This window comes from Mesocricetus auratus, unplaced genomic scaffold, assembly GCF_017639785.1.
Source record: "Mesocricetus auratus isolate SY011 unplaced genomic scaffold, BCM_Maur_2.0 Super-Scaffold_100008, whole genome shotgun sequence".
Classification (NCBI taxonomy): Eukaryota; Metazoa; Chordata; class Mammalia; order Rodentia; family Cricetidae; genus Mesocricetus; species Mesocricetus auratus.
In genome coordinates, this window is record NW_024429192.1 from 84,182,158 (window position 1) to 84,205,114 (window position 22,957).

General features: G+C 47.6%; 1 protein-coding gene and 2 long non-coding RNA genes across 5 annotated transcripts in view; 1 reads left to right on the plus strand and 2 right to left on the minus strand.

Annotated features, from left to right (window-relative positions):
- The window catches only part of Usp12 (ubiquitin specific peptidase 12), a 54,118-nt gene extending 47,990 nt beyond the window's left edge, over positions 1-6,128 (minus strand). For 2 of the 3 annotated variants that reach the window (XM_040751374.1, XM_005083188.4), the window contains exon 1: positions 5,681-6,128. In XM_040751374.1, coding sequence (XP_040607308.1) covers positions 5,681-5,728 — 48 coding nt within the window. In that variant the 5' untranslated portion in view covers positions 5,729-6,128. Of the gene's footprint in view, positions 1-494; positions 514-5,680 lie in introns of those variants that run through there. The other variant, XM_040751373.1, reaches the window with a different exon arrangement.
- LOC121142041 lies at positions 5,987-12,388 on the plus strand. The gene is made up of 2 exons (XR_005879066.1): positions 5,987-6,887; positions 12,193-12,388. It is a non-coding gene; the product is annotated as an uncharacterized LOC121142041 (long non-coding RNA).
- A 7,875-nt stretch (positions 12,389-20,263) lies between these two features.
- On the minus strand, positions 20,264-21,027 carry LOC121141822. Its single transcript, XR_005878756.1, has 2 exons — positions 20,932-21,027; positions 20,264-20,783 (listed from the first exon to the last, which is right to left on the minus strand). It is a non-coding gene; the product is annotated as an uncharacterized LOC121141822 (long non-coding RNA).
- Between the last annotated feature and the right edge of the window lie 1,930 nt (positions 21,028-22,957).

The following is a 22,957-nucleotide window of genomic DNA, read 5'->3' on the forward strand; positions in this document are numbered from 1 at the left end:
TTACATTCATAGATGACCAAACAAAACAAACAAACAGTAAAACCAACTTGAAATAATAAGAAAACTTTCCCACACACATCTAAATGTCAAAATCTGGGCTAGAATTTACCTTGTGGCTCAACAGGTCTCTTTCATTACAGCATGCTGAAGAATAATAATAAAACAATCTATTAAGTTTCTGGACATGGCCTGGTGGTGGGTGGTGGTGCACACCTTTTATTCATGCAGTTGGGCTGGAGAGGCAGCCAGATTTCTGTGAGTCCAAAGCCAGCCTGGTCTACAGAGTAAGTTCCAGGACAGCCAGGCTACACAAAGAAACCTTGTCTCAAAAAACTAAAAAGGAGTTTCTGAAGTAACTATCGAAAAAGAAAACACCCCACCACCCCAAAAGTATTTAAATCTGGAAAAAAAAAATCAAGGTTTCTGGAGTTCTAGGACATAGATAGGTAGTCTTTCCTGAGGTGGTAAGGTACAGAATAAGGAGAGTTAGTTACCATGACTTTACAAGCAGGGAGAAAGGAAGGGACCAGGAGGCAGCCTCATCTGCAGTGGCTTGGTCAAAGCCTAGAATTAAAAAATAATAATAATAAATAAAAGAGTAAAAGAAGTTGGCATGCAGTGATTGACTGGCAGAAACTAGCCAAGTGGATGAGGATGGGGTGGTAATTAGCCAACCCGGGACATCCCATAAAAAGGTTAGCAGAGAGGTGGAAGGAGACATCAGAAAGGCCACAGGGTATGAAGCGGTGCCACCTTATATACCCACACTGCCCTGTTTCTCTCAGGTTCATCCTGGTACCTTTACTTAAGTAAGTGTGCAAGATAAGCAAAAGTCAGTATCTTACACTCAATTTCATGCCGAATAGCTGTATCACCGTATCATTTTACTCTCTAACACAACTGTTCTCAATCTGTAGGTAGAGACCATGGGGGGGGGGAATATCAGATAGCCTGCATATCAGATATTTACATTACTATTCATAACAGCAGCAACATTACAGTTAGGAAGTAGCAACAAAATTTTAGGGTTGAGGGTCACCACAACATGAGGAACTGTACTAAATGATCACAGCATTACAAAGGCAGAGAACCACTGCTGTAATATAAACATAACCTGCTAGTTACCCCTGTGACCCAGTCAACATTGCGGAGTTATCTTAAAGAAATTAACTCTCCATGCTTATTGAGCAAATTTTGGCCACGGGTGGGACAAACTGAACTGCTACCTAGAGCCTGCCATTGGGAGAGGGCAGAAAACAGTTTACTGACTAGATAGCCAGGGGTAGCTTCTTCACCTGGTCTCCAACTCATGGTCTCATAACTGAATCTGGGACAGCTGTGACAAACTGAGCACGTGTCAAGAGTTTATGAATGAACAATCACCCAAAATAATCCCAAAATCAAACACCTATTCCTTAGAAAGCTCCAGGCTAACGAAGACACACTGTCTCAAAAAAATGAAAGTACATGTGCCACCCAAGTTCTATCCTCTGCTTCCACATACCAACATGCACACACGTACATACATGCCCACATGCACGCACACACGCACACAACCCACTAAATGAATTTTGACCTGAGTTTAGGATAGATCATCTAAGAGTTTCTTAAATGGTCCTAAACATACTTCTGCCATTTCACACTACATGTTTATGTGAAGCAGTTCTCACCATACTTAAAAAGTCAATATCAATCCTGCCAACCTCAAGAAGGAACTAAAGCAAGAATGGTGGTGCACTCCTATAATCTCAGCAATTGGGAGTAATAATTAAGAGTTCAAAGTTATCCTCTGCTACCTAGCAGACGTGAGGCTAGTCTGAGCAGAATGAAAATCTGTCTCCAAGCACAGAAGGGAGAGCAGGGAGGGAAGGGGAAAGGAGAAGTAGAGGATGGAAGGGCAAAGCAAAGACCCTTCCTTCATCTCTCCATATTCCTTTAAACAAAGCACAAGCCCTGAAGCTCTGCCTCCTCCTTTTCTGGAAGGGTGGCAAGCTGCATGCCCACATCTGCGCACACTTACCTGGCAGTCAGAGGCAGAAAGAAGAGGCAAACCAGTCAGCCTTGCCTGAAATTGCTTCAATAAGTGGTTTAAAGTTTTCACATCAGAGTCAGTTCTAGATACAGGTGTTTTCAGAAATACAACCTAGCAGACTGACCTGGCACCTACCTTGTAGCGTTGACTGCATTCACACCATGTTCTAATGAATGGACACACACACACACACACACACACACACACACACACACACACACACACACACACACACACACCCTCCCTGCCTGGTGACTGGGCTAAGCTAGGCAAGCAGCCAAGCCAGTGCCATCTCATGATGAGAAACCACTCACCTCCTCGTTTCTGCTATATCCACGCCCCCTCCCCAGAAAGTCTTTCCCAGCTGGGACCGACACCAGACAGTGGCAGTGCTTTATTGATGAGCTTCCAGTGGGCAGCACTGGGCTCCAGCAGACATGCCTAAACACCTGGATTAGCCACAGGAGGCTGCTGACATCCACCCAGAATCCCTCTGCATATCCCGCCACTTTCCCTGATGTTTGCCATTTAGTAAGTGTAAAATTAAAGCCATTTCATGAGCTGCACCAGGCAGTGAAAACAGAAACTGCATTAAAGACCACCACATGAAGCTGAAGGTGTACTAACGGTAGACAGTAAGCAGGCATTTCTAGAGGCACCTTCAGTATGTCTAAGGACACTCACTCTCTGAACCAGGCTACAACACCAAGGGAAACATCTCACCAATTTTCACATGAAGGCAGAAACACAGTCATCTAAACTGCAGCTTATCTGAAGAGACTTATTTTTAATTTATTTCACCCAATTAAGCTACTGCAGGTTTTTTCTGCACCTTATTTTGACAAGTGAATAAGTTATGTAAACTTCCATATTTACAGAATAAGATATCAATTCATCCTAAGTGCCTCAATGTTTTCGCAGCTGCTGACTCTCGAGGCATCCAGTTCTAAGTCCAGGTTTCCTTCTCTCCACAGTTCCACACCCAGCCTTGCCTCTACTCCAAACTCACCTCTATGAGGAAATGGAGGACTGTTTCCACTGTACACTAGTAAACATATACAAATGGTCAAATGGCAGGTAAGTCTTTAACTTCAAAGCCCTCACAGTCTAAATCTGGTGTGGTGGTGTACATCTGAAATCCCAAGAGGCCAGGAGGTGGAGGCAGGAGAATCAGGAGTTCAAGGCAAGCCACCACTACATACTCTGTGTGACCTACAAAAGACCCTGTTTCACAACACCAGCAGAGAAAAAAAAAGCCTCATAACCTAATAAAAGATGGGGGGAACAGCACATGGCATATACAGCACAGCACTTCTGAGATCACAAAAATGAGGCAAGTGGCAGAGTGGTGTTGTTCAGATGACCTCCTTAAGATAGTCGGTGGGTGATGGAACAGTTTACATTCCAAGCAAAACAGAACCTACGGGGCCTGTCATTCCTGATTCTCACTTTCACAATTCCCAGAAGATGGAGAGCAGCTCTCCTTACACTCTGACCTGTTCAGTAGCTACTCAGGGAGAGGAGTAGAATTTATTCAAGTATGAACAAGACGCACCCGATCTTAATAGCACCTTTGGAACAATTTCACTTAGGCCAGGCATGGATGTCGATGTATTTGCCAAAACGCATACACACACACACACACACACACACACACACACACACACACACCACCACCACCACCACCACCACACACACACACACACACACACACACCACCACCACCACCACCACCACACCACACCACACCACACCACACCACACCACACCACACCACACACACACACACACACACACACCACATGCCTAAGGAGAGTGAGCTTGGGATATCCTAGACATCGAGCCTTACTTGTTACAGAACCCTGGCAGGTCTGTCCTTTGTTGCTCTTATTTGATTATACTATATTATTATATAAATGAGAATTGTCTTCCTCAAGAAGAAAGTAAACACCATGAAAGTAGGGGCTGCCTTTTCTTGGGTGTTTTTTTTTTCAAGACAAGGTCTCCTTGCTTGTAACTCCAACCTGCAGAGCTTGTGATCCTTCTGCATCCAGAGTCCTAGAGGCAGAAACATGGTCTAAACCGTCCTGCTAGAGACAGTCAGGATCACTTCTGCATTGCCAGTGTTAGTCAGCAGGTGCTAGCTGCAAACTTGATGTAACTGAGTGAATGAACAGTCCATGGCAATCACACCACTCCTGAAGCCCTAGACTTTGACAATGAACTATGACCCCAAAAGGTGTGGAGCTCAGCAATCTGGTAAAATTATCCCTGTAAAAGAGTCAATTATCCTATGTGGCAGGTTTAAAGTAATGAGGACAACCAACCCCAGAAACTGTTAATATAGCGCCTTTCTGAAGACCATGAAAAGAACAATTATCCAAGTGGGGAAATCGATTCTCCAATGATTCCTTCTTGCTATGACTTTTTTGATGCTGTGGATTTTAAGCCCACAGATTCCACCCTTTTTTAATACTGCTCCACAAAATGCAGTAGAGAATCCACTTTTCCTACCTGATTCACCACTCCTTAAAGCAAAAGCACAGATAACTTTCAGGTGGAAAGTCTGGGGATCTCCTAGATGAAATCCAAAACATAAAAACGGAACAGGATGGTGCAAATCTTTGGTAATGTAACTCCAGACTCACACTGCAAATAATAACTTTTTCGGTGATTCATAAATCGCAACCTCTATGTACAAGTTCAGAAAGGAGCTAATGAATTTGTCACATCATGTGGGAAACCGTGGTGCTTCTTCTGGCAATACACAAAACACATGTTTGGAACCCACCCACGTTTCGCTCTATTCGGGGTCTGTGTACTTCAACCCCACACAGCAGCGTCTGCTCTATTAAAGTAAACAAATGACAGGAAAGCTAGTGCGGCTTTTCAAGATTAACGCGGACTCTCAGCGACAAGGCTGCCATCTGGACGGACACAAGTTGGAAACCGCAAGAGTTCGTTTCTCGTCGGCGAGTAGAAAATAGAGAACATTTCAACAGCACTCTTAAAAAGTTTCCACCGCTCACACGCCCCCTTCCCGAGCCCGGGTCCCGGGGCTCCACCTAGCCCGAGGAGTAACTCTGCCAGGACTTCCGTCCTCCGGCAGGATCGAGACCCTTCCTTCCTGCCGCAGACCCCCGCCCTACCCCGCGCTCGGCCCCACGGAAACGCAGCGGCTGCCGCGTCCCTTCCCCTGACCCAGTCCCCTGGCTTCCGAGTACCAGTTCCCAGGACTCGGTTCCCAGCCCTACCCCCAGCCTGCAGCCCTTGGTCCTAGTCCCCAGTCCCCAGTTTAGAGTCTCCGGCTCCAGCCCCCAGCCCCCAATCCCAGTCCCCACCCCTAGTCCCCCAAGTCCCCAGACCCAGTACGCAGCCCTTACCCCAACCCCGGTCCGTGAGTCCCCAGGCCCTAGCACCCAGGCACAGTCCCCGAATCCCCGGTCCCCAGACCCCGAGTTCCCCATCCCCAGCTCCGGTCCTCAGCTCGGAGCCCCGGGGTCAGTCCCAGCCTCGCCTGCTGCGTCCAGCACGCCTTCCCCACGTCCACTCGGCCCCGCGCCCCGTCCGCTCGCTCTAGAGCAGGGCCGCGGGCGGCGCCTCGAAGGCGGGGACCGGCCGCCCGGGCCGCGCTGCCGCTGCACCTACCATGGTACAGATGGAGGCGAATTTGGAGACTGTCATTAGGATTTCCATCCGCCCGGCGCCATCTTCCAGACAGTCGCGGCGGGCGGGAGACGCGGGGAGCCGGGCTGCCCGCTCGCTCCGCAGCCCGCGGCCGCACCCGGAGCCGCCGTGGACCCACGCTTCTAGCCTGCTGGGCCGCCGCTGCCGTCGTCGCCGCGGGCGCTCAGGCTTCCTCCGGCCCAGCCCCCGCCCGCCGGCCCGCCCGCCCCCCGGCTCCGCCCCAGCGCACCGCGCAGCCGCCGCCTCAAGGCCCGCGCCTGCCCGGGAAGCCGCTCGCCGCACACCCCGCCCAGCGCGCTGGGGAGCGAGCTCCGCGGAAGGTCCTTCCGCCCGGCCGACCTGGCAGCGTCGTGCCGCCCCGCCCACTCCGGCGCCGTCACGCCCACCGCGGCTGTGCCACGCCCATGATGCCCCGCCCTCCCTCGAGGGAGCGCGCTTTGAGGGAGACAGCTCCACCCAGTGCGTGTCGGGGGTGGGGCGAGGACGCCGCGTCCCGCCTGCTGCTGGGTCCTAGCGCGGGCACGCAGTCAACACCCTAACTGCGAGAACGTGTGTTGGAGAGAAGCGTAATGCTTTTTTTGCCTTGCGGCGTCAGTGACCTCGAGCAGCCTTCGGAGCGACTGACCCACAGCTCTAAAGGACAGCCAGCGCCACTGTTGAAACAGAAAACTGAGGCTCTGCCTGGGAAACTGTGGATGAGTTGGAAAGCAACCCCGCCAAAGCGTCCCAAGCACTTGGTGTTTTTCTGGGATGAATCATCTGGACCAAACTCCCTAAGAAGAAGACTAATTAGATAAAAAGACAAAATTTGCTTAACTTTTTGAATTAACAGTAGTGGGGGAAGAGAGGAAGGGGAACCAATCCAGCTTGACAGTAGGATATCAGTTCGGAATTTTTAAAAGGTGGGGGGGGGGGGGGGTGATGTCCGAAGAAAGAAGCTGCAGCCAGCATGTGAGGAGCACATGCGCAGTGTTAGCTAGTGGACGGACCCTTCCTCTTTTCTGCCCGCAGAAAATTCATAAGATCAATTGCTCCATTAGAAAGCCTGTGGTTTGTTTTGATTGGTGAAGTGAGGGTAGGAACGTCTTCTTCCTCCCACGCCAAGCCACATCACCTCCACTCGTCTGTGGGACTTAGGGCCTGAATTCAGACAAAGCTCTAAAATCTGGTAAGCCTCACTTCATACAAAGCATTAAAGAAACAAAGAATTCGAACGAAATTTAGTCGAGAAACAGATTTCTGGTACATGAATGCTGTTTCCATAGCAATTCCATTGTAAGCGTGGGGGGAGGGGACGCCACAGCTAAATTCCCCTGGCAGCTGCCTCTCTCCCCAGGTGCCTACCTGCATAGAGGCAGGCGGGGTCTCCCTCTTTACTATAGATACCATGCCAGGGGCTTGGACTCTGGTTGACGCCAGTCAAGTCTATGCAGCGCTTGTCTGCTTGCTTGGTTTTCGAGCAGCATCTCGAAACATCTATGTTTTAAAGGTCAGGATGGGGGCTTAGTTGGTAACCTGCCTGTGTAGGGTATGGTAAGGTCATCCTCAGTTATGTAGCGAATTCAAGGACAGCCTGAACCACTTGAGTCCTTGTCTCAAAAAAGAAATGATCGACTGCTGAGTGTGGTGACACACACCTGTAACCCCAACACAAGAGACAGAGAAAAATGGGTTTCTGTGAGTTCAAGGCCTGCCTGGTTTACATAGCGGGTCTACAGGCCAGCCAGAACTACATAGGGAGACGCTGCCTCAAAATAAGTAAAAATGAATAAGTAATACATGTATGAAATTGTCAAAAATAAATTAGTAAAAATCAACAGTTAATTAAATAGTGAGCAAATAAAATCTTCAACTTCAGTTTGCTGCTTCAGAATTCCTGCCATATGCCAGGTAGCCTGTTGGATGCATTTTCTTTTAAAGATTTATTTATTTTTATTTGAGGTGTATGAGCGTGGTTTTTGTTGTTGTTTTGTTTTGTTTTTGCCTGCTCATATGCATGCAGTACCCATGAAGGCCACAAGAGGGCTTCAGAGCCCCTGGAACTGAAGTTCCAGGTGGTTGTCAGTCACCACGTGGCCGCTGGGCACCATACCCAGGTCCTCTGCAAGAGAAACTGTTCTTTACACAGCCTCTACCTCTAGGATGTGTGGTCTCTCTCTATCGCTCCCTCTTGACAGTTGAATGAATCAACCTCCTTGGTTTCATTTATTAATATGGTCTAGCTGTACAGCCAGTAGGTGTCAATCAAAATAGTGATAGTCTTAAATCGAATCAGGGTTGGGAATGGAACCCAGGATCATATTAAGACTAGGCAAGTGCCGTACCACTGAGTTAGCACCCCAGTGCAATGATTCAAGGCTCACTTTAATCCAACAAATAAAGTTGAGCTAACCATAAAATGGGTATAGGTCCTATGCCCCATAGGTCTAAAATCACGTTGGTATTTAAACACAGATTTAAAGAAAGGGGTTGGGAGGGTTAGGTGAAAGAAGAGGGTTATCAGCCTCTATTAATGAAACATGCATATATATATAATCAAGTTTCTGTCACAGACACTAGAGAAAGGGCTTCTCTGTTGAGTCCTGGTGCTTGGCAAGCATTGCCTCCTCATCCTTGCAGGTCCTTCTCTGAGCTCAAAAACACTGCATGTCTCAGTATCCTCACCACATACACACACACACACACACACACATACACACACACACATACATACACACACAAACACACACCACACGCCACCCTATCCCCCACATCCACTCCAGTCATGCTGAGCAAAATACAGAAGCAGCTGGCTACAAAATGCTATCCGTGTGAAAGCAGCTATTTCACAACCTGGTCCAGGATGGTCTAGATACTTCTGTTTGTGACACCACATCTTCTGCCCAGATGTTCCTGGTGGCTGAGTTCACCACCACAGTGAGTGGGGAAGACATCCCAATCAACAGATGGTGCTGTGTGCCTGTGTCCTGGTGGTCACCCTGAGAGACCTCCTGCTTCCGCCCTTCCTCCTCCTCCATCCGCAGCAGTATGCTGTTGCCACCCTGCTGCAGAGCATCTTACCACATCCAGCAGCTGCCTTACCTGTGACCTCTGGAACCTTGATACCCTCTTCTCCAACCTATCCCTCATCTTCCCCATGCCCTTTGGATATTTCTCCATGGCATCTGAGGGCTTTACTGGATCCTGAAAGGATGTCCTTGGCCAGGTCTGATGGTGGTGATGTTGGTACTCCTCATTGCTCTTCATCAGCCACAGTGCAGAGCAGCAGAGCAGCAAGGCCAACAGTGAATCTCCCTGTGACTGCTGGGGGATATTCCTCCTCTATCTCTACTCCTGCATCTCCTTCCTTGAGGTTCTGATGCTCCTGCTGTATACCCCACTGGGTCTCAGCTACGTGCTCTTGAGCACTGAGAAACTGCTGGTCAAGCCTCGGCTATGAGAACAGCTGAACTGCTCTGCCTCTGAAAGGACAGTTCTGACCCTAGAGATCTGCAATCCCTCCTGCTGCCAGCTACACATTGCACACGGGACTGCTGCTTCACTGATAGGCCCGGTTCTGCAGACCTGGAGGGGCCTGCTGGAGACCCAGCAGAAGGCCCAGCCACAGGACCTGAGCGGCTCTCCAGTCCTGCTGTGCTTGCTGGCACTCTGTGACCATCCATGCCAGGAGCTGCTCATCGGTTTGTGCCTGGAGGTGCCTCCTGGGGCCAGGTGTCTTCTGGTTGAGCTTTTTTTTTTTTCCTTTTTTTTTTTGGCAGCAGCATCCAAACTGTATCCATCTTTTACCGACAGTGTCCTCAATCACCAGCTTCTCCTATCGTTCTCCACTCTTCTGGAGCCAGATGGTATGGTGCAGATCATTAGCAAGTGTGTCTAGTTCCTGGTCTGAGGAGCTCAGCAATTCTGTCCTCTCTAGAATGGAACAGGAGGCCTCAGCTCACTTTGACCTGTTAGATGACCTGGAGGTGGGGGGGGGGGTGTGCACACACACTTGCAATACTTGGTTCTTTTTCTAACAAGGATTCTGGAGGGTTGAACTCAGGTTATTAATCTTGGTGGTAAGTGCCTTTACCTTAATCTCACTGACCTTGCCAAGTGGTTTGCAATGTTTCAATTAACTAGGCAAAATTTCTACCCCAGGTTTCTCTACAAGGCAGCCTTCCTTGACCTCACCACACAGTCTGGTAAAGACCTTCACCATAGTCCTGAAGACAGAGCTGGCCCGAGCCTTTGGGCTGGATGGACTGCTACAGTCTATCTCCAGCTGTATGCCTGCGGGCATGTGTTTGTAAACACACACAAACACATACACATACACACACATACATACACACACAAACACACAAACACACAAACACACACACACACCTCTATTTACTGCCCCCACACACACCTCCAGCATCTAGGAAGAACTAGCAACAGTGACCTCCATCAGAGGAGTCTGGAAGGAGAACTAAACACTGCCAACTGCCACCTAGGCCTAGATATGAGGCCAAGGGTGGCTGGAACTCAGGGTCTGGAATTTTTGAAAATGTGTGGTAAAGGTCAGCCCATTGTGCTTATCAGACTTACCTGTGGCCTAAGCTTGGGAGGTAGAGAGGTGATTGGATCTGACTCCTTATTTACAGATCAGTCACTGCTGTTCTGGGCCTGCCTGAAGCCATGTTTACTGATTTGATGTGCAATAGGGTAGAGCATGTACAGGAGAGATTGGCTAGCAGCAAACTCAAGTCAGGTCATGTCCCTTGCCTCTGGACCAGCAGAGCCTCAGCACTGGAGGGGCTTTGGCCACTGGAGACACCTGATGCAAGGAGAGAGACAACAGAGTGGAGGAAGAGGTCGTACCTATTAGCAATAAAGTGGATACCAAGTTATACTTTGGGATATGTATGCATGTATGATTACATAGTTGATATACATATACATATGTACGTATATCAATGATGAATAAGAAAAATCTTCATCCCTCAGGAAGGTCAGACTCTATTGCAGGAGACATTGCTTTATGGAAAATGAACTAGGGAACGAAGAACAGTACTGTCAGCTCCATGCTGTAGGTCAAGCTCTTCCGCAGGAGGCACCAGCTGAGGCAGCTTCTCCATCTGGAGCATCGGATGGTGAGGGGAAGCTCCAGGTCTCCCAGCAGAGGGAAAATTGCATGCTGGAATGCTAGTGAGAAGAGATATGGACTGTCTTGATGGGAGATGTAATTCTGTAAATCTGTATCTTATTGGTTGTTGAATAAAGCACTGTTGGCCAATAGGGAAGCAAGATAGCTGGGACTAGGAGTCAAGGAGGATTCTGGGAAAGAGAGGCAGAGTCAGAGACAATGTAGCCCGCCATAGGAGTAAGAGGTCTGGACCCTTTTCTCCGGTAAGAGAAATACCTAGATTATGGGTTAAATACTTAAATCAGAGCTAGCCAGTAAGAAACCAAGCAAACGGCCAACAACTTCATAATTAATATACTGTCTTGTATGTTATTTGGGGACTGCGACACGGCAGAGCCCAGGCAGCTGGCGAGGGAAAAACTACACTCTACACTGTCTCCAGCTGTCGAACAGGGTATTTATGGACAATACAAATATCAAAGGGACAATCTGGCCCTCAGTGATGCCAACTTAGACAACAGTCTCGGGGACCACCACTGTCATTATCCACCAGTGGGAAGTGGAGGCACTTGCCTACCCTAGAACCTGCAGTGAAATCCTTGCTCCCAAGTGAGGTGAAGTCTCAAAAAACTAAAAAGCAAGGTGTTCTTTGTTTTACATGATATCGTTGGAATCTTAGTATTGCAGTTCATCAAAATTAAAGATGGCAAAGAATTTAGAAAATAAATCAAAATAACAGGCCTGTCACAGCACAGAAAATGGTGTCAAATGCCATCCAGACAACTAGATCCAGTGAGGGTCATGTAGTCATGTGGGTGGTCTGGGGGCAGGGCTGCTTGAACATTTTCCTTCACAGTGGCTCCCACCCACCCTGATAAATATCTGTGTGACCCTGGGAATATCAGTACATAAAATAGCCGCCACAAATTAACTAGATTGGCTAAGGTTAAAAAACTGCACCACTGTCCAAGCACTTGGGAGGCAAGGCAGAAGGGTCTCTGTGAGTTTGAAGCCAGCCTGGTCTACAGCCAAAAATACATAGTGAGGATAGTGAGGTCCTATCTCAAAATAAATAAATAAATAGAAATCACTTACTGGGCCGGGCGGTGGTGGCACATGCCTTTAGTCCCAGCACTCGGGAGGCAGAGGCAGGCAGATCTCTGTGAGTTCGAGACCAGCCTGGTCTATAAGAGCTAGTTCCAGGACAGTCTCCAAAGCCACAGAGAAACCCTGTTTCGAACCCCCCAAAATCACTTACTGATAATCATAAAGCAATTTATTTTAAAATATTTGGTGCACACATAATTCTATCACTAAATATGAAAAGTAAATGACATTATTTACCTGTTTATTTTTTTCATAGAGAGTTAAACCCTGGGCCAGTGAGATGTTCAGTAAGAAAAGTGCTTACTACCAAGCCTGATGGCTGAATTTGATTACAGAAGCCGCATGGTGGGAAGAGAGAACTGACTCCCACAAATTGTCTTCTAACCTTCATATGCATGTGTTTGTGTGTTTGTGCATACAACATACGAAATAAATAATTGTTTAAAATTAAAGAATTAAATGTTGGTTTGACCTGGTAGAATACAGAACATTCCCAACATTGTCCACAGCTGAATGACATTTTGATTTTATAATTGTCAATGATGAGAATGAAGCTTCCCCTAAACATATAGTACAAAGTGGCAAAAATATGTTTGGTGCCATCTCAGAAACTGAAAACTTTTCTTTCTAAACACAAATCAAATATTACTAAACAATTTTTTGTGGTTTTCAAGACAGGATTTCTTTGTGTACCTCTGGCTATCCTGGAACTCCCTCTGTAGATCAGACTGGCCTCAAACTCAGAGATCCACCTGCCTCTGCCTAACCAGTGCTGGGATTAAAGGCATGTGCCACCACCACCCACCCTTGAACAGCAATTTTAAAAACCAGTCTTAACAATACAATCCAGAGCTACACTATTTTGATACTTAGAAACCAAGGAATGATGGCAGGGAAACATTCAAAGGCCATTGGTTTCTAATTAAACCATGTTTCTGCAAGAGCAGAAAACTTCTTACCTACAGTAGGAACACTGTAATTCAGGATGCAAAATAGTCCAGAGCCAGAACTGAGGCATTGGAGACAGCACTCATTGGTTTTTTTATATATTTTTATTAATTTATTTTTACATTGCAATCCCAGTTCCCCCTCCCTCCTCTCCTTCTGCTTCTCCCACTCCCCTCTCTCCCATCTGCTCCTCAAAGAGGGTAAGGCCTTCCCCAGGAAGTCTACTAAGTCTGTCTCATCATCTCCTTGAGGCAGAACCAAGGCATGTCCCCACCCCCACACCCCTGTGTCTAGGCTGAGCAAGGTATCCCTCCATATAGAATGGGCTCCACTAAGTCAGTTTGTGCATTAGAGTTAGATCTTGGACCCACTGCCAGTAGCCTCGTATATTGTCCCAGTCACACCATTGTCACCTATATTAAGGGAGTCTAGTTCGGTCTTATTCAGGTTCCCCGTTGTCAGTGATCTCTCACTAGCTCCGGTCAGCTGAGTCTGTGGTTTTCCCCATCATGGTCTTGACTCCTTTGTTCATATTATCACTCCTGTACTCCAGGAGCTTGGCCCATTGGTTAGTTGTGGATTTCTGCATCCACTTCCATCTGTTTCTGGAAGAGGGTTTTAGCTTCTTTGGGGTTATGGATTGTAGGGTGGTGTCATTCTCAGCCCAAAGGTTGGATTTTGTAGGTTCAGAGCCAAGACTGCAATGACCCACACAATGCAGCTGCACTGTCTGCTGTCAAGAGCACCTCACACGCAGCATGCACTAGATCTTCAATTAATTTCTAGTTTCTGTACATACAGAAACCAGAGAAGCTAGGAAACAAGGAGAACCCTAAGAGAGACATACATGGTCCCCCGGAGAAGGGGAAAGGGACATGAGCCTCTGAACAAATTGGGAGCATGGAGGGGGGAGAGGAGAGGGAGTTAGGAGAATGAGAAGGGAAAAGAGGAGGGGAGAAGAGGACATGAGGGAGCAGGAAGATTGAATCAGGGGAAGAATAGAGGAGAGCAAGAAAAGAGATACCATAATAGAGGGAGTCATTATAGGTTTAAAGAGAAATCTGGCACTAGGGAAATGTCCAGAGATCTACAAGAATGACCCCCAGCTAGGAATCTAAACAATAGGGGAAAGACTACCTTAAATGCCCTTCCCCGACAATGAGATTGATAACTACCTTATATGCCATCCTAGAGCCTACATCCAGTAGCTGATGGAAGCAGAAGCAGACACCCACAGCTAAATACTGAGCTGAACTCCTGGAATTCAGTTGTAGAGAGGGAGGAGTGATAAGCAAAGGAGTCAAGATTAAGTTGGAGAAACCCACAGAAACAGCTTACCTGAACAAGGGGAAGCTCATGGACCCCAGACTGATGACTGTGAAACCAGCATAGGACCAACCCAGACCCCCCTGAATGTGTGTGTCAGTTAGGAAGCCTGGGCAATCAATGGGGCCTCTAGCTGTGGATCAGTATTTTTTTTTTTTTTTTTTTTTTGGTTTTTCGAGACAGGGTTTCTCTGTAGCTTTGGAGGCTGTCCTGGAACTCACTTTATAGACCAGGTTGGCCTCGAACTCACAGAGATCCGCCTGCCTCTGCGTCCCGAGTGCTGGGACTAAAGGCGTGCGCCACCAACGCCCGGCTGTGGATCAGTATTTATCTCTAGTATACGAATGGACTTTGGGAGTCCATTCCACATAGAAGGATACTCTCTCAGCCTAGACATGGGGGGGAGGGGTGTCTAGGCCCTGCTCCAAAGGATATGATAGACCTCACTCTCCCTGGGGAGCAGAAAGGGGATAGGATGGGGGGTTGGTGGGGGGCAGGGAAGGGAGAGGGAACTGGGATTCACATGTAAAACAAGCTTGTTTCTAATTTAAATAGGAAAAAAAAAGAAACATTTTCTTGTCAAAATTTTCATAATTCCCACATTCCAAGAAACAAGTCTTTGCAGGGTCCCCAAACCCACAGTTTAAAGAGGGGGTTAGAACACATTCAAAACTAGCATTGCCTCAGTTGACAAGCCTCATGAGCCACATTTCTTCTTCCTTCTGTGCATCAACCATGCAGTTAGACCTCAGCAGTGGGTCCTCTGGCTGTTCAGTGACACAGCAGTGTGTACCTGAGCCCGAATTCCATTTCTTTCCCTCACTGTCTGCTGAGGAGCTGTTCATTGTCCCATTGCTGTGAGAAGGAAACAAACAAAAACTTGGCGAAAGTGATTTCAGGAAGGCAGGGTTCATTTGACTAACATTTCAAGGACACAGTCCATCACAACAGCGAAGTCAAGACAAGAAGAAGACAGCAACGAATGCCCCCTCGTGCCCGGATAGCTTTCTTCTGTTGCGTCCAGGATCTTGGACCCAGGGAATGGTGCCTTCCACTTTCAGGATGAATCTTCCCCTCTCAACTCAATCATTGTAATCCCCAACTCCCAGGAAGCATGCCCAGAAGTCTGTCTCCCAAGTGACTCTAGAGCCAGCCAACACTAACCACCATAGTAGCACCGATGTGACATTTAAGAAACCAAAGTTTCTTAACTTTGGTTGGAGAGGTGGCTCAGAGGTTGAGAACACTGGCTGGTCTTCCGGAGGTCCGGAGTTCAATTCCCAGCAACAACAGGATAGCTCACAACCGTCTGTAATGAGATCTGGTGCCCTCTTCTGGCCTGCAGGAGTACATGCAGACAGAACACTGTATACATAATAAATAAATCTTAGAAAACAAAAACAGAGTCGAGCTGGAGAGATGGCTCAGCGGTTAAGAGCATTGGCTGCTCTTCCAGAGGACCCAAGTTCAATTCCCAGCACCCACATGGCAGCTCACAACTGTCTACAACTACAGTTCCAGGGGATCTGGCACACTCATGCAGACATATATACATGCAAGCAAAACACTAATGCCCACAAAACAAAATAAAAATTATTTTGAAAAAAGAAACCAGAGGCTGGAGAGATGGCTCAGAGGTTAAGAGTACTAACTGATTTCCAGAGGTCTTGAGTTCAATTCCTAGCAACCACATGGTGGCTCACAACCATCTGTAATAAGATTTGGTGCCCTCTTTGGGCTGCAGGTAGACATGCAGGCAGAACACTGAATACATAATAAATAAATAAATCTTAAAAAAAAAGAAAGAAAGAAAAGAAACGAGAGTTGTTATGATTTTAATCCTAGAACTCAGTGGGGCAGAGGCAGTTGGATCTCTGTGAGTTCCAGGTGAGCTTGGTCTACACAATGAGAGAGAGACAAAGAGACAGAGACAGGCAGAGACAGAGAGAGAAAACACACACTCACACAGAGAGACAGAGGAGAGAGAGACAGAGACTTCTTCAAAACTGTACCATCCAGTTGAAGTGACAAGTTTTAGGGGCAGTACACCACCACACTGGGGGTTTTCTGAAAAGTTCAGGCAAAATCCTCATTTGAGATAAACAAGCGCCAATCATGTGGGGGTTTTTTGGGGTTTTTTTTTTTTTTTTGGTTGTTGTTGTTTTGTTTTATTTTACGAGACAGGGTTTCTCTGTATTGTTTTGGAGGCTGTCGGTCCAGCCCAGCCTCGAACTCACAGAGATCCGCCTGCCTCTGCCTCCCAAGTGCTGGGATTAAAGGTGTGTGCCACCAACGCCTGGCAATCATGTGGTTTCTAACACGACAGGGTTCACTGAAAACATGACTGTCTCCTTTGTAAGACATCCAGTGAGCACATATAGACAACACCCCCTTCCTCCTTTCTTCCCCCCTTCTCTTTCATGTCTGTCTTCCCACCCTCCCCTCCTAGCCCCCTCTCACCCACTTGGTCCCTTCATTTTTTCCCTCAGATGCCAACAAGTTTCAGAGTGCAGCGCCCTGAGTGTCCACACTCTCTGGAATTGTCCCCTCCTTTACTTTGTACATCAGATCTCAACCTGCATGTCACCTCGTGGAGGAGGCCTGAGCCTGGCCTCACACCCATGACAACTGGGAAATGGTCAGTTGACACTTTTGTTGACAGCAACTGGGAGAGAACAGCACATGTTCAGTAAACATTTGTAACTAAAACTGATAGACATGCATGTCCAACTCCAGAACAGATAAAAATGAAATTCCGCACTTAAGATGTTGCCCAGTGTATCCCATGTGCCTAACATGAAGTTCCCTGGGTTCCATCCCCACTACTGATGGAGGAATAAGACAGTTCTGATACATAAAGGCAGTTTGCCTTCTCCAGCCAGCTTAATAGACGTGAAGCTGCCTCCAGCCCTGGCGATATCCCACTGACCTTCCCAACTGTGTTCTTCAAGCTTTTGTTCCCCCATTTGCTTTCTGGGAAATGCAAAAACCCCCTGAGCGTGAGGAAGCCTCAAGCGCTGGCGTTTAACTTCTCCAACCCAAACTCTCCCATTTGCTCCGAGCAGCTCACTTCTCCCTCACAGGGTGATCCCCCTTCCCCCCCCCCCCCCCCCCCCGTTTGCTGAGGCACAGTTGAACTGCATCTTAAGAGCCTGCGTTGCAAACTTTGGGCTCTGACTTGTGACTTTGCTGTCCTGTCCATATTCAGATTTTGTATGTCAGCACCCACCAGACCTCCTTCCCCCTGACCTTCATCTGCCCACAGAGGATGTCTTCTCAGTGGCAATGCACCCCTGGGAGAATTCAAAAAATGAGAGATGAGTGTCACTTCCACTGTTTCTGCGGGAGAGGGGGGTGTCCACAATTATAATAACAAGATACCGCAATGTCAAAAACCATCCAGAAATATTTTTAGAATAAAGAAATTTTTGGAGCTCCAAAGATGACCACATTGATAAAACTGCTTGCTGTGTGCAAGCATGAAGACCCGAGTTCAAGCCTATCACAAGCACTAAAGCAGGGCCCAGACCATGTATAGCTGCAACCCCGGAGGTGAGAAAGTAGGAACAGGAAGGTCCCTGGGGCTTACTGGTCATCCAAATCAGTGAACTCCAGGTTCAGAGAGAGACTCTGCCTCAAAAACTAAGGTGGAGTGCTGTATCCAGCACAGCTCCAGGGACGAACCTAACTGAAGCTTCAAGGAAATGAAGAAAAGACAGACAGACAGACAGACAGACAGACACTGGGATTGGGAGGCCCAGGCTCTTGGATAGAGAAACCTTGGTCTTCAGGAAGTTCAGTGTGTTTGTTATATAGTGTTGAACACAGAGGCAGGTTTATTGGGTACGGCTGAACAAGGAAGAGGCTTTTACATACAGAAAACAAGGGGCAGTTTTGGTGTTTACAGATGGGTAAAGGGGACAGGTTTAGCTAATCTAGGTAAGAGCAGTCTCTTATAGGGGAGCAGTCTTCAAGTCATGAGCTTCTGTGAAGTGGAAAGCTACTGTGAACTTTTTTTTTTCATTTTTTTGGGGAGGGGCGGGTTTCAAGACAGGGTTTTTCTGTATTGTTTTGGAGGCTGTCCTGGAACTCGCTCTGTAGACCAGGCTGGCCTCGAACTCACAGAGATCCACCTGCCTCTGCCTCCCAAATGCTGGGATTAAAGGTGTGGGCCACCAATGCCTGACTCCTTTTATTTTTTTTTTCACACACTTTCAATATCCCATGAACCAGAAGGGCCTCCACATGTACCTGAACACACATTGCACACTCACACAAACATATTTGGGAGACAGAGAAAGAGGGAGGGGGAGAGGGAGAGGAAGAGGGAGAGTGAGAAAGAGAGAGAGGGAAGAGAGGGAGAGAGAAAGAGAGAGAGAGAGAGCTGTTAGCTATATGACTGAGTAGTGATTTCTGAAATGGAGGAATTGGAAGTGAGTGAACTGGAAGACAATGTGAAAAAGATCATTTTTACCACATGCATTTTTTTTTTGAGACAGTGTTTCTCTGTGTAACAGTCCTGGATGTCCTAGATGCTGTGTAGACCAAGCTGGCCTTGAACTCACTGAGATCCATCTGCCTCTGCCTCCCAAGTGCTGGGATTAAAGCCACCATGCCTAGCTGTAGTAATGCTTTTAGTGCCCTAGCCTCAAGACACAGACAGAAAAGAGACTTGACAGATCAGTCTACCATAAGATCACAATCCCATGACCACAGGGCAGCACACCCCACCCCACATCCCAGAGGAAGAGCAGGTGTCCTCCAAAGCACTTAGACTTTTCCAGATTTTGTTTAGTATTTTTCAAGGAATTGACTTTAGTCATCCCAAATTCCTTGGAAATCTCTGTTCAAATTCTGCTCTGCGCACCAACATTTCCTTTTTCTTAACCAGAATTACATACAGGAGCAACTGTATCTGCTTTAAGGTACAAGCCTGAGTACTACAGGTGGTATATTATACTGCATTTGTTTTTAAAGGATTTACTTATTTTTATTTGTGTGTGTGTGTGTGTGTGCCTTAGTGTATATATGTGCACCATGTGCATGCAGTTCTGGAAGAAGCCAGACGATGGCATCATATGCCCCTAGTATGGGAGTTACAGACAGTTGTGAGGTGCCTGATGAGGGTGGGTGCTGGGAACTGAACCCTGGTGCTCTGCAAAAACGTCAAGCATGGGCCTGGAGAGATAGCTCAGCAGTTAAGGGCACTGGCTGCTCTTTCAGGGGACCCAGGTTCAGTTCCCAGCACCCACATGGCAGCTCACAGCTGTCTGTAATTCCAGTTCCAAAGGACCTAACACCTTCACACCAATGCACATGCATGTGAATAAAATTAAACACATTTTATATATATAAAAAAAAGAGCATTGCCGGACGTTGGTGATGCACGCCTTTAATCCCAGCACTCGGGAGGCAGAGGCAGGTGGATCTTTGTGAGTTCGAGACTAGCCTGGTCTATAAGAGCTAGTTCCAGGACAGCCTCCAAAACAATGCAGAGAAACACTGTCTCGGAAAAAAAAAAAAAAAAAAAAAAAAGGTTTCCTTTGCTTCAGAGTTTGAGAGATTTCAGCAGGTAATCCCTTTTGCATTTCCAACATCATGACAGCATGTGGCAGAGGAGACCAAGTTACTTCATGGCAGCTGAGAAGCAAAGAGAAGTACCCAATACTCCCTTGAAGGACACACCCCCAGAAACCTAACTCCTTTCCACTGTCACCTCTTTACATTTCCACCACCCCCCAAGAGCACCAAAGGGTAGGGGCCCAGCCTTCAACCTTCTAGATGAAAACATTCTAAGTAAGTACAGAGGGGTTGCTTAAACAGCACATTTAAAACCACTGAATCATGGATATTTTCCTTTTCTTCTTTTGCTTTTTGTTTGTTTGTTGTTGCTTCCAGACAGGGTTTCTCTGTGTGGCCCTGGCTGTCCTGGAACTCCCTTTACTGATCAGGCTGGTCTCCAACCCACAGAGATTCCCCTGCCTCTGCCTCCCAAGAGCTGGGATTAAAGGCTCACACCACCACACCCAGCTAAAACCAATGAATCACATATCTGCAAATAGCCAAAAGGGTGATTATTACTTTATGCATGTGCTACCACAACAAAAAGTAACAATCAGAAAACACCAGAGAGGCCCTCATGCCTGCATATAGATAAAAACGGTTTGCTCAACCATCCGAAGAACCCATCACTTTCACGGCCCTGGCTTTCTTACGGACCCTCCTCATCTGCCCTCATCTTCCGTGTCCTCCTGGTTTTCTCCTGAGATCACCTGTTACCTCCATGGTCATGACTCAAAGGTACAGAAGAGGCGAGGCGTGGGGTATGCCTGTGCTTAGCATAAACCCAGGCTCCAGGAGCCCGGTGCCCGGCCCATCTGCCTCCGTGCTTCATTGATACTGGACCTTCCGGCTCCCTGAGGGTACCTTCACCCCTTCTTCACCACCTCCGCTCACTCCTTGGATCTGGCGGTTCAGCTTCTGACCCGACCACTTGCCTCCTGCAAGATTCTTCCTCGATGTCAACTCTCCGGAGTCAGCCAAGCAGCTGAAGTCATTCTTTACTTACACCACCTTGGAGGAAGCAGGCGGAAGCCACCAGTCACCCAGACTGGAAACCTCTGTTTCTCCTGTTACCTCCCAGCCCCTTCTCCCCTGGCTGCCCCGTCATTCCCATCTCTGGAGTCCCTCGTGGTGGAGACTTTTCCTTTGGAACCTCCACCTTCATACTGCTTGAGATCAGGGCCTCATGACTCGCCAGCCGCTCACTGTGCCAGCCTCTGCATCACCTCTCCGCTACTCTGTGCTCTTCCTGTCTTTTCTCTGCAGGCTTGCCCAGCTATTGTCCCCACATGCAAATCTGGTCATGGTGTTCCCTGCTAAGAAACAGTTCCCATTGCCAGCCCCGCCCCCACTACGGCACAGTCTCTCTTCCCACCCACCTCCGTCCCCACTCCAACATCCTGAGGTCCCTTGCCTTCCAGGGTGCTTCCTTAGTCTCCATCTCTGCCCACAAAGCTCCTTCTGCCAGGAGGCATCGCGTGACTCGTTCTGCATTGAATGGTCTGTTTACAACTGTTTTCCCTGTCATTACAGCAGCTCCTCTTATCTTTCCGGGAGTCCTGGTTTGGGCAAGGGATTAGGTCAGGCTATAGCTGCTCTTACTCCCAGCACATCTCTCGCCCCAAGATCTGCTGGAGTGTTAGGAGTCCTGAGAAGGACTCATCCTGCTGGGAAAATGGGTTGTACCTTCTGTGTTTCCTCTGCCTCCCCCAGAACCCCCCCGACGGGTTTCTCTGTGTAACATCTCTGACTATCCTGGAACTCACTCTGTAGCCCAGGCTGGCCTCGAACTCACAGAGATCCGCCTGCCTCTGCCTCCCGAGTGCTGGGATTAAAGGCGTGCACCATCCCCCCCCCCCCAGGGTCTTTTGTGTCTGAGCTGGGCTCAAGTTTGCTATATAGTCAAGGATTACTTTGACCTCTTTTTTTTAATAATTTACTTTTATTTTATGTACATTGGTGCTTTGCTTGTACGTCTGTGTGAGGGTGTCAGATCTTGGAGTTATAGACAGTTGTTAGCTGCCTTGTGGGTGCCAGGAATTGAACCCAGGTTCTCTGGAAGAGCAGTCAGTGCTCTTAACTGCTGAGACATCTCTCTAGCCCTAAACTCTATTTTGAGGTTTTGTTGTGTTGAAACAGGGTCTCTCTACATCTCCACATAGCTCTGGCTGTCCTGGACCTCCCTATGAAAACCAGGCTGGCCTTTAACTCACAGAGATCCTCCTGCCCAGCCTCCCAAATATTAAAAATGTACACCATCATTCCTGTGAGTTTAAGGCTATCCTAGTCTACACATTAAGTTCCAGACCAATCAGGGCTATAGTCAGGATCCTGGCTCAAAGCAAACTAACATCGTTATTGTCAAGTCTAGCCATCCAATCATTGCCTGTTAAGGAAAAGGCCAGGGCTCATAAGAAACCTGGCCACTCTCCTACAATCAGGAGGGGAGGGCCTCCTCTCATATCACTTCTCTTTTTTTTGTTTTTGTTTTTTGTTTTTTGAGACAGGTTTTCTCTGTATTGTTTTGGAGGCTGTCCTGGAACTCGCTCTGTAGTCCAGGCTGGCCTCGAACTCACAGAGATCTGCCTGTCTCTGCCTCCCGAGTGCTGGGATTAAAGGCGTGCGCCACCAACGCCCAGCCATATCACTTCTCTTTAGCAGTGTTATTTTCAAGTATTTGTTAGCAGGAGACTTAAAACCATCTCACTTCTCACCTTGCTTTCCTTTGCTTGCTCATGACAGCAACTTTTCATATTAACAATCTACACTTCCTGGTTTTGTAATTTACATGTCTGTAATTTTGCTGGCACCTCTATTGTCCTTGGGTTTCCTAATGTTCTTTTTGGGAGTTTTCTGTTTTTATCTTTTTTTTTTTCTTCGAGGCAGGGTTTCTTTGTATTGTTTTGGAAGCTGTCCTGGAACTCTCTCTGTAGACCAGGCTGGTCTTGAACTCACAGAGATCCACCTGCCTCCTGAGTGCTGGGATTAAAGGTGTGCACCACCACTGCCTGGCTCAGAAATAGTGAAAAGTTTTCTACACCCCAATAAGTCGATGCAGCAATCCAAATCAAACCGAATTGGAAAAGCTCACGTTTGATGGATACAACACTCCAGGATGGCCTTCCAGTTCCCCAGAAAGGAGAAGGGAAAGATAGACCAGAAATACCACAAGTCTGTTTTCTGGG